General features: G+C 43.4%; 1 protein-coding gene across 1 annotated transcript in view; it reads left to right on the top strand.

Annotated features, from left to right (window-relative positions):
• Positions 1-10,176, top strand: part of ASIC5 (acid sensing ion channel subunit family member 5) — a 733,553-nt gene extending 723,377 nt beyond the window's left edge. Inside the window, exon 10 of the mRNA XM_078677664.1 lies at positions 9,932-10,176. Coding sequence (XP_078533790.1) covers positions 9,932-10,122 — 191 coding nt within the window. The 3' untranslated portion in view covers positions 10,123-10,176. The remainder of the gene's footprint in view (positions 1-9,931) is intronic.
• The last annotated feature ends 1,913 nt before the right edge of the window (positions 10,177-12,089 follow it).

Genomic DNA, 12,089 nt, shown 5'->3' with positions numbered 1-12,089 from the left:
TCTTGGAGGTTTGTGTTTTCTTCCTTTGGGACATTTTTGTTGTATTTTTCTTCCTCCGTCTTGACAATCTGTGTCTCCTTCCCTCACTTGCACTCTGTAGATATCTGATGCAGGAAAATAAGTGCTGGTCCCCAAAGATAAGTCCCGGCACCCACCAGCTCAAATAAGCACTGCCTGTCTATTCTGTGCTAAAGCACCATGGGTTCATCTCAGGTTTAAATTATATAGAACTAACTCGACCGAGTCAGAAATAGAGCAATTATTACATAAAGAGGACTACAATGCACTTCAAATATTTAGCCACTATCTCACAGGTGCCATATTCGTTGACAAATCACCAGTAATATTCAGTGAGGTCTAAGAAGGATTTCACCTGTGTATGAATCTTGGGAGGCTCTCATGCAATGACAGAAAAAAAGACAGTTGTATATTAAGCTGTAGAGAATGTACTTGGCCTCCTCTAACTTGGTGGCCCAGTAAAACTCTGAGCCCTGCTCCATCTGGGTCTTACTGACCTTGATAGTAGAGGCCTGCTTGATGCAGGGCCTGAAACACTTCTTTGAGATAGTACAGGTACATCACAGTTAGAACTGAAAACAGCAATATTATCCAGGCATGTTGCACTCCAGCCCAGCTAGGAGTCAATTTACCAACCTCTGGAAGTTGGCATAGGCATTGTTTAACCCAAAGGGTATACATGAAAAGTGGTCATCTGGTTTGAAAAATGCCAACCTCTCCTTGATCCCCTCAGTAAGGGAAATCTGCCAACACCCTGATGTCAAATCAGACATACTGAGGAACTTAATATCCCCCAATTGATCAAAGAGCTCATCAGCTCTGGAGATGGGGTATCAGTCTTAGGGACTACGGCCCTAATTAGGATGTCGGTCAGAAAGCATCCGGTCAACATCCTTGATTTGAATTCCGTCTGCCGTATTTCTTTAAATGAAACCGTCCAGTCATTCCGACTTCCTTCCAGCGGGCTCAAGGAGGCCATCGGCCAGTCTGAACCGCCACCATAATCCCATGCAGATACATTTCTGCCATCGGGATTATGATGTTGGTTTCCAACAGGCCTTTCATGTCTCACTTTCTGGGAGTAATACACAAAGACCAACTGTCACCTATACCTAATCATGTGACCCAGGACTCAAGCTGCAGGCACCAAATGGGTGGGACAGGAAAGTGCCAACTTTCTTAAAGTGGCATTTTCAGAATGGTGACTTAAAATTCAACTTAACCATTAAAGAGGCTTTTAAATTGTAATTCTTTGGAGTGCAAACTCGACTTTCCTACATGTTATAAATGGGGCTTTCCAGTTAGCAATGGTTTGCACCTTTCTCCAAATAGGGACCCTTGCTTCTAGTCAGGGTAAGTGGGATACACTCATAAAATAACCCCTGCTCACTCCCTTGATAACTTGGCACGAGCAGACAGGCTTATCTCAGAGACAGATGGAAAAACCATTTGTGAACATATACAGTGATACAATGAAAACACTACAAATGGACACCACACCAGTTTAGAAAAATAAGTAATATTTATCTAAACCAAAACAAGACCAAACGACAAGAATCCACAATACAGTATTATAAACAAGCATTTACAATGCAATAGGTCTCGCAACTGCGAGTTTTAGAGCTATTGGTATTGTAAATGGGAATGCCTTTTGAAAAATTAAAAAAGTATTTTAATTTATAATTGTAATTTTCCACCAGTACCATAACTATCACTATTATTATTATTATCACCACAGAGTAGGAATAGTAATAATTGTAGTGGTGGTTATGGTACTTATGGTGGTTGTAGCAGTGGTGGTAGTGGTGGTGGTACTGGTGGTGTTAGTGGTGGTGGCACTGGTGGTGTTAGGGGTGGTGTGGTGGTACTGGCGGTATTGTTTGAAGTGGTGGTGGTACTAGTTGTTTTAGTGGTGGTGGTATTGGTGGTTGTAGTGGTGGTGTTATTGGTGGTGGTGTTACTGTTGGTCGTATTGGTACTGGTGGGGGTGGGGGTGGTGGTGGTGGAGATGTTGTTACTGGTGGTGTTGGTACTGCTGTGGTGGTAGTGGTGGTATTGGTGCTGATATTGTTAATAGTGGTGGTGGTAGTTATTGTTGTTGGTAGTGGTAGTATTGGTGGTGGTTATGGTACTGGTGTTGTTGGTGCTGTCGGTGGTACTGGTTGTGGCGGAAGTGGTGCTGGTGGTGGTGGTATTGGTGGTAGTACTTGTGGTGGTACTGGTGGTGGTAGTAGTGTCGGTGGTGGTATTGTTTATAGTGGTGGTAGTAGTTGTGGTGGTGGTACTGGTGATGGTGATGGTATTAGTGGTACTGGTGGTGGTATTGGTGGTGGTGTTACTGGTGGTCGTGGTGGTAGCGGTGGTGGTGGTGGAATTGGTTGTATTGGTGTTGGTATTTGTTGTGTTAGTGGTGGTTGGACTGGTGGTTGTAGTGGAACTGGAGGTGGTGGTAGTGATATTGGTGGTGGTGGTGGTACTGTTGGTGGTAGTGGTAGGGTGGTGATACTGGTGGGGTATTGGTGGTTGTTGTACTGGTGGTGGTGGTACTGATAGTGGTGGTATTGTTGGTGGTACTGTTATTGTTGGCAGTGGTAGTGATTGTTGGTGGTACTGGTGCTACTGGTTGTGGTGGTGTTGTTGACTAAACTTTACACACACCCTAAGAATGTATGGAAGATGGTAACCAAGAGAGATTTATGGAATGCGGGAAAATGAGCAAATAGGAAGGGAATTGAGAACAAGATTGAGGAAGAAAAGAGTAAAGAAAATCGCAAAGGAGGGGAGATATAAAAAGGAAGACGTGAGAAGGAGGTGGGAGGCGAGAAAGAAAATAAGAAAAGCACAATGGACCGAAATTAATGAAGAAAAGAGGGTTGCTCTGCTGGAGTAAGCCGAGGGGTAGAAGGAACGCAATGCACAGAGAGGTTGAAAGACAATGAACAGAGGTGGGGAGGAATGAGAGAAGGAACCGATGGGACACGGGGGATTAGTGAGTAAAGAGAAGGGAAGAGAATTGTGCTCTGGATGGAAGCACGTCTGGCGGGAGATGAGGATCAGTGCAAGCACACACCCAGAAAACATAAAGGACTGAGCAAGGAGGGATTCAGGGACTGTGGACACACTCAGAGAACATGGTAGGAAGAGACATGGCTTTACAACAGGGATAAATGCAGCATGTACACATACAAATCTCACCCCCTGGCCAACCAAACACATCTTTGTGCTTAGTAATTCATCGCACTAGCCCCCTCCTTGGAATTCACGCACCTCCCTGCGCAGGCACATGTAAGTGGTTATTGTCTGTGAAGCTACCACCCATGAATGAACTCCCCACTGAAGTAAATGTTTCGCTAAGGCTTGAGAGGTCTCCAGGGTCGGTGATCATATCCCTGGTGAAGAATTGTAGTTCAAAAACACACGACGCGAGTACATAATGAAAGTGAGTTTAAACACTGATAACACTGACTTTTGTTATAGCGCTCACTGCCCCCTTGGTGCTAGAATAATGAGCACGATTCACGTCCACTGGTATGGCCCTTGCAGTGATTTTAGAAGGATGAAAGCCGAGGTCTGTTCTGAGGGAGTCAACCCAACAGCACATCTGCAGCAGGCACTCCAGACTATGTGCTATCTTCCAGCTTCTCTGGTTGCCAGTATGACTCCCGTAAGACCATGGGCTTTGCTTCTAAAAACCAAGGCTGCAAGTCACTGACTTCGAGGCGTGTTGCCTTATATGAAACCAATCCGCAGCTTTGACAATAACAATTCTGGACAACTGTTTTCAGCTGAATCGGTCCCCGTCATTGCCTTTGGTATACAGAGTGTGCTGCACATTTGACTGTTTTCGGACATCCTTAACAAATGTAGGTATTCAGAATATGATTAGTTAAAATATGTGGAGCTACAAGTCGGGACGGATGGAGCTGGTGTGCTTCTGAAAACGAAAACTATGAAAGGAAGGAATGTATTGAATGCAATAAAATTTACTGAAATGTATGAATTATATAATCAAATATAATCAAATACAACCGTATGCGACTCAACTACAATGTCTTGTAAAACACACTATGTTCCCCCTTAACAGTATCCACAAGTAGGCTCCAACCTCAACCCTTGAATTTAGAAACATTCTGTGAGACCACAAGCCAGGACAAGTGAGAGATACTAGAAATTCAATTCTCCAGCACAATGGGAAATCACGCAATCACGCACGCAGTATAAGAAGTTCACATATTGGTGTAAAGGCCAACCGATATTATTGTAAGCACAGTATAAGAAGCATACATGCAAGAAAGCAGGACGGTCCGCATAAACACCAGAAATGCTGCTGCGGATAATATTTCTTGTGACCACGTGCCTTCCTCTCTTCAGCCCCCTGTCACCATGCCAGAGTTCTACCCGTCAGCATACTCATCACTCAGCTGCCTCTTTAACCATCCCAAATGCCTTTGACACACAGTGATGGCCACACCGACATTTGCTAGAGCACAAACGTGTTGAAATCCCAGCTTCACACCCCATGCACCCAATGCTCCTTGTTAAAAAATAGCGTACATTTAATTTTTACAACACCAAAATCGATCAGCCACAGCAACAGATGCAGGATCGGGACAGGCAAAATATGTGCATGCTTCTCATTATTGTTTTAACCTCCTTGTTGCCAGGGGTTCTGTAGCCCGGGCGACCGGCCCCTGCTCGCTGTGAAGTGCCTGTCCCGGAGACCGTTCGCTGCCCGGGAGATGGGATGCATGTGGGAGCTCACTTCCCGCACACAGCCCTAGAGAGAGTTGGGGAAAGAATGGCTGGGATGGGAGCGGGTATTCAAGCAATAATAAATTAATTAATTAAACTAGAAGTGCTTACAAAGAGGCTGTGCGTGGGGCCCCTGCCACCCCCACCGATAGTGGCGCAAAATGCCTAGCCCGCTTCTCTTAGCGGCAGGACAACATTGGCAAGGACTGATGCCACCCCAGATGGATTGCTAGGGCCCTGTGGGGGGCCCAGGTGTGGGGGAAGAGGCTTACACAAAGGATGCACACGGGATCCCTCTACCACCCCTCTCGCCCGATCTATTCTAGTGCTTAAAAACCTGGTGCCACCCTGACCCGGGAGAAGCGGAGCAGCAGTACGGATTGATGCCCTCTGAAAAAATGTTGGAGTGGGGAGAGGTGAAGGGGCTGGAGAGGAGGTGAGTGCCCTGGGTCAGGGGTTGAAATAAGGTACCGCAACATGATGCACAGTGCCGCATGTTCTAAGTGCACAGCCCATCACTTACCGTAATGGAGTCCCCTTCAAAACACGATGCAAGCTAGTGGAAATGAATGTACATAGTAGGATTGCAAACAGGGTGGGAGCAATTTAAAGAAACAAGTGGCAAAGTTACGCCTTTCATGCCTGCTGCCTGCTGCTCATAAAAATATAGCGCTGCTATGATAAAGCTGTGTTCGCGGCACTGGACCATTTTATTGAAAACAAGGAAATAGTCCCTAAATAAAAACATAAGAGCCCAACAGCGGAACATAACTGTAGTTGGTCAATGCTGCTTCCTTCTAAAAAGGAAGAAAGCGGAAGTGACGCATCGGACCACCAGCCAATAATGAGCAAGATAAAAAGAGCAATGCCAGATTTAAACCAATGGCAAGGGACAAAACAAAAAAAACGCAATGGGTGGAGTTTCATCACTAATACTAAACACTTGATGCCTCGTAGAGGTAGCTCATGCGCGGCTCTATGTGAGACCTATTAAGGCTTTCAAATGGTAGAAATAGTTCAGTTCCATGCAAGCTGTAAATGCAACACTGTTCGCAAAAGTACCTTAGATGCTTCACGCAAAACAAACAAAATGGCCGCATAGAAGGTGATGCGTCGGTTCCTTACATTCTGGGAAGGTGATTCGTTGATTCCTTGCTCCGGGGGAGGTAATGCATCAGTTCCTTACCAGAGAGGAGGTGATGCGTCATTTTCTTACTGCAAGGGGAGTTGATGAGTCTGTTTCTTACTGCGGCCCCCAACGATGTGACAGTCTTGGTGCCTCGATGCGATGCGTTGATCTATACGATGCCTGGTTTTGAGGAGGCCCACAGCAGGCTTGTGTCGGGATCGGTGCTGTGATCTCGGACTTTGGAGATCGATGCACCCGATGCATCGTGCTTTGATTTCTCGATCCGCTGCAGGTGCTGTGACGGTTTCTTTGGCGATGCGTCTAAAAACTGGTGTAGATGTAACACATTCTTCGGTTTTGTGTCGATTTTCCAACTCCCAGCGAAAAAAAAGTCTCTAGATGTCCTAAACAGCAGGCACCTCTATGCAGGTTGATATTCCCAACAAGGAAATTCAGGGGAGCTGGTGGTGAAGTCCTTGTGTCCCTGAAATTTTAGAACAGCAGACAAGCTCAGTTTCAAGCCTGTGGAGATCTTTTCTTCAAGCAGGTGACAAAGCAAACAGCAAAGACCTTTTCCTCTTTTTCTTGGCAGCAAGCAGCCACTGCAGGCCAACCCCAGACATCAAACAGCACAAGGGCTTATCCGGCTCTTCTCCTTGGCAAAGGTTCCTCTTGATTTCCCAGAAGTGATTTAAAAGTCTGGGGTCTGACCCCCTCTTTTTATACCTAAAAACCCTTCGTTCTCTGAAGGCAGAGAGTGTCTGTACGCAGCCAAAACCTGTTCTGTGGGGGCACTTTGCAGGTGCACAACAACCTCCATTGTCAGTGTGAGCCCTGGCTCTAGACACACCACAGGGAGGTGGAGCCGTCATTGTGGAAGGCAGGCACAGTCCTATTCAGGTGAAGGTGTTACTCCTCCCACCACTCCAAATGCAGACCAGGCCTATTCAGCCCAGCCCTGACTCATCAGACTTCTGGAGCTGCTGCCCCTCTCCAGCCCCTGTCATCCAAAAGCCAGATATGCAATACTCAAACCTAGTAGAGGCACACTGGATGATTAGGCAAGAAAATACCTACTTTCTAAAAGTGGTGTTTTCAAACACAGAATGTAAAAATCACCCTCACTAAAAGATGCATTTTAACATTCTGAGTTCAGGCATACTAAACTTTATTTTTCTACCTTGTTCACAGGACCAGTTATGTTTATAAGATGTTATAAACAAACTCCCCATTCTGTCCGATGGGAATAGGTAGCCCTGCCATAGTGGAAAACGAAATTGTCAGTCTTTCACTATCAGGACGTGCCACACACATCAGAGCATGTCCTACCTTTCACATACAATGCACCCTGCCCACAGGGGTACCTTGGGCCTACCTTAGGGGTGACTATTATGTAGAAAAGGGTAGGTTTAAGGACTGGCAAGTGTAGGCACTTGCCAAGTTGACATGGCAGTCCCATACTGCACACAGGCTCTGCAATGGCAGGCCAGAGTTGCATTTAACAGGCTGCTTCTGTGGTTGGTACAAACAGTGCTGCCAACCCAAAAGCAGCATTTGATTTACAGACCCCGGGCACACATAGTGCACTGTACTAGGGTCTGAATAGTAAATCAACTAGCCAATCATGGAAACACCAATCCATAACAGTAACTTACAGGGAGAGCAAATGCACTTTAGCACTGATCAGCAGTGGTAAAGTGCCCAGAGTCATAAATCCACCAACAACAGGTCAGAAAAAATACAGGAGTAAGGCAAAAAGGTCCGGGATGACCCTGCAAAAAGGGCCAACTCCAACACTACCTCTTCCGAATTTAAAGTTACCATTTATTAAATGTATTAAGGTAACAAAATGCTATCCTATAAGAAAGACAGGCCTTGCAGCAGGACATGTAAACATTAAAAGTACATGTCAAATTTTTTGAATACTAAGCACCCTGTACTATGGGCTGTTTGGGGCCTTCCCTAGGGGGGGGGGGTATATGAATTAACAAAATAAGATTTTAAGGCAGCAAAAGGTATATTTTGCCAAGTCGCAAATAGCAGTTTAAAACTGCACACACAGCCTGCAATAGAAGGTTTGAGACATGTTTAAAGGGCCACTTAAGTGGGTTTCTACAATCAGTGATGAAGGACCACTACTAGCATTTAGTTCAAAGCCCCTAGGTTTAGGTGGTACCACTTTTCTAGGAACTTACAAGTACATAAAGGTGCCAATTGGGTGAAAGCCAATTTCACCATGTTTTAGGATGAGAGCACAAGCACATAAACACTGGTTGGCAGTTAAAATGTGAGCAGAGTCATAAGGCCAGCAAAATCAATATCAGGAAAAACAGGAAGTTGAAAGAAAAAAAAGTTAGGGAAAACTATACCAAGGATGTCAGGTTCAACATGAAAATTGAGTTGTTCGTGAAAGATTGGAATGCTGAGGGGTCAGCGTTCTGAGTGTGGCAGGCAAACAGATCCAGGCCGTGGTGACTAGTCCAGAGAATAAAATTCTAAGCCTTGAGCTTTTTGTGAAAGATTGGAGTGGTGAGGGGTCAGCAGTCCGAGAGTGGCAGGCAAACAGATTCATGATGTATAAACTAGTCTAGAGAAGGATTGTTTGCAAACTGTTAATGCTCTGAATTTGGGAGGGTTAAAGGGAAGGGTTTTGACATTTTGAGACCCTTTCCGCAACCTGAGATATTTAGAAGTTTTGCTAGGTCGGGAGGGATATTTTTGTGGATTTTAATGCATGGCTCTGTCATGACGTAGCAGATTTTGAAAGTAATGCTCGTTGTGATGACTAGTCTGCGAAGGCTATAAAGTATATGAGTGATGCCATCATATTTGCACGTAGAGTGTACTAGCCTGCCAGCAGAGTTTGATTGGACCTGAGTAGAAGGATGAATTTTGAATGGGATTTCCAATTTGAGAATGGAGCACAATTTTGAGTTAATCAAGTGAGATGAGATGTCTGATTCCCTTCAAAGTTTGCGCTAAGCTGGCTGTGCTGAATTGTATCTTCTGACATTTTTAGAATAGATCAGTTCAAAGCTTGTCAATAATCCTGGCATGATCCAATTACTCTGGCAATTAGAGGTCTCACACAATCAGCAAAAAAGTGTGCCCTCTCTTCAGAAAGCTCGGATACTAGTTACAGTTTTTTGTCGCAATATTAACATGACACAATGGGGCAGATTTACAAGGAACTGACGCATCTGCATAGATGCATCAGTTTTCTTGCACCTTTGCCAAAGGTCCTTGCACCACCATGGATGCGCTTTATTTACAATACAGTGCTTTATGGCGTAAGGATTAACAGATGCGTCAGAAATATTGATGCATCTATTGGCATAAAAATGACACATTGCGAGACTTGCTCATGAAAGTGACGCAACTCCAGCAATGTACCACAACAGATAGGTGAGTCCCATACAAAAAGCCCTGCATCATTCCTTACTCCTGGTCTGAGCAGGCGTAGGGATTTTTACGCAGTGAAGGCGTAGAGTGACGCAGTGAACTGTTGTAAATTTCATTGCACCATTTCTATATGGCTTTTTGTGTGGGATCACCCACCCTGCATACATTATACCCGGTGCCGGTATAATGTGATGCAGGGCTTTACAACATGACGCATTTCCCTAGATGCAACACGTTGTAACTTGGCCGCATTGTTTGCGCCACAGTTGCACCAAAAAAAGTGACACAATGGCGACGCAAGGAGGCACAAGGGGCTTGTAATTCTTCCCCCATATTGATAAATTGAGACCCATAGTTGCCCCTAAAATATTCACTTACAAAATGCCAATATATTACAAAGTATTCGACTCACTTGGATAAGTCAAAAGAATTACTAAATATGTGTGGGGGGACCTGGATGTTCTTAAAAAGCAATTAACATGTAATTTTCACGTGTAAGGTTTTATCGGGTATAGGTGTAGATTGAGTTCTGCAAAAGAGAAAGACTGCAGCTTGCTTTTCTTTATGTAATGGTGACTGTAAAAATGATCGAGATTAGAGTTGTAATACTTATTTATTCTTTTTTTGCAGCTGATGTTGGTGGACAACTTGGTCTTTTTTGTGGTGCTAGCGTAATTACCATCATAGAAATTCTGGAATACTTTATAACAAATCTTTTCTGGATATGCATCTTTATGCTGATGAAAACACCTGAAAATTGTGAAAGAAGTCAAACTACACAAAAACATATCCCATATAAAAAAGAAATACAAGAATTATAATCAGTCATAGCCAAACAACAATGTAACCTGTAATAAACAGCACATTATACTTTACTGTACGCATACTGTTTCTTGATTTATATATTAAAGTGCATTTTTAATGTGTATTTACAAAGACCATGAAAGTGTTATGCAAACGTGGTTAATGCTTTGGAAGGTAATATGATAGGACATATGTGATAAAAAATACATGTGTGGAAATATATCCTTACGGGGAAAGAATATGAACAATTATGAAGTATTTATAATGTGAAGACAGTTCCTAGCAACTCAAATGTTATGACTTTCAAAAGGAAGAGAACAAACTAAAAGTTGTATTGATTCCTCTTTTTCAAGAATATTGAAAATTAATGCAATGCTACATTCGCGTAATCGAGGGATCTTTTGTCCAATGGTAAAAACCCTGCATAAAACCAGTCTAGCTATTTTATTTACCTTTATTTCATTTGAGCGTGCTTTAGCATCGTTTGAATTGTTTACCATTTCTTTTAAATACGCATTTTATTTAGAACAATAGAGGCAGTTTTGTGGGTTGTTTTTTTTTAAGCATTTACCAATTATGCCTAATGATGTTTTAATGATATTTTGAGTTCTGTACTCTATTTTAGAATCCATGACCAGTATTCGATATGGTAAATTGTTGCTTTCACATTTCTTCCTTACATTTTTTTATTTCATTGCATTTGTTTCTTCATTTTATGATGTAAACTTTCACAAATGGCTAATAAGTTAGAGGTAATGCTATTGTTAAAATCGTCATGAGCAGATCCGAATCCGTGGAGATTTTCAAAGATTTTATGCTGATTTAGCATCACAAAAGTGATGCTAACAAACACCAATGTTTTTCCTGCTTTACTTTCCAGTGCAAAACTTGTTTTACGCTTGAAAGTATGAAAAATAACGCAAAGCAGACCAAAGCGCTTCTTTGCATTACTTTGCGTCAAGGCAGCTTACATGGGTGGTTCATGGGCGCTCCCATGCAACTACTCATGCTTTTTGACACTAAACCCTATCAACTAACATTAGCAGACAGGGTTTAGAGCCAAAAATTAATCCAGCTGAAAAGTAGTCATTAAAAGGAGAAATGCTTTCGTTTCTGCTTTCTTTTCCGAATGTGCATGTGTGGTGCACTGTACAGCACACATACAAAGTAGGAAAAGGTTTAAAAACTTGCGTAGCCATAGTATTTTGTACAGGAAGGGTACTCTCCCTGTACAAAACCTATGGTAGACTCAGACACTCCCTGGCTGCACTATGGCGCTAAGATGTGTGCCTGGCGCTCAGCAGCTAAAATCAGCCCTGGCGCTAGGGAGAGGGGAGGAGAGTGCTATATCTCTGTGAGTATCACGCTCTCCGGCTCTCTCTCTGTCACGCAATGCAGCGCAGCATTTTTTGGCTGCCCCACTGCATTTTCTGTCACCTTGAGAATCTGGGCCTAGATCAGCAGATTTGTGCATGATTAGCACTAAAGCAGAGCATTTGTTTTCACCAGGCATGGTTTGCACCAAATGTTGAAGTGTATTACAATGTTTAGATCCGGACAGGCTGTAATTATATACGTTTTCCAATGAGACTGATGGGTTAGGCACACATTCCTCATAAGCATTCATTTGTAGGAGAACCGTACATGTTTGTGGGATAGCAGCTAACAGTATTGTTCCTACAGTTTCTAAAAGCCATGAAGTGAACGTCACTAGAATAGTACTTGTAGCCATGTCACACAATCCTTTTTCAAGTTCAACTAGATATTTTCTGCTGAAGCCAGTTCTCCCCTGAGAGAAAATGACAGCCCATATTTACAAGGCCCTTGCATCGAACTTCCTTCATGCAAGGTTACTCAGGGCACAGAAAGGCTTATTTGGGATGTATAAAGACATTCAAGGCTTGATTTGCATGGCCTTGTCCAGCTTTGCAAAAAAATGTAATGCAACACAACACAGAGACTTGCGATGCCTTGTGTAACATTT

Source organism: Lissotriton helveticus, chromosome 2_1, assembly GCF_964261635.1.
Source record: "Lissotriton helveticus chromosome 2_1, aLisHel1.1, whole genome shotgun sequence".
Lineage (NCBI taxonomy): Eukaryota > Metazoa > Chordata > Amphibia > Caudata > Salamandridae > Lissotriton > Lissotriton helveticus.
Note: the sequence above shows the minus strand (reverse complement) of the source record. Positions and strands in the feature narration are given on the sequence as shown.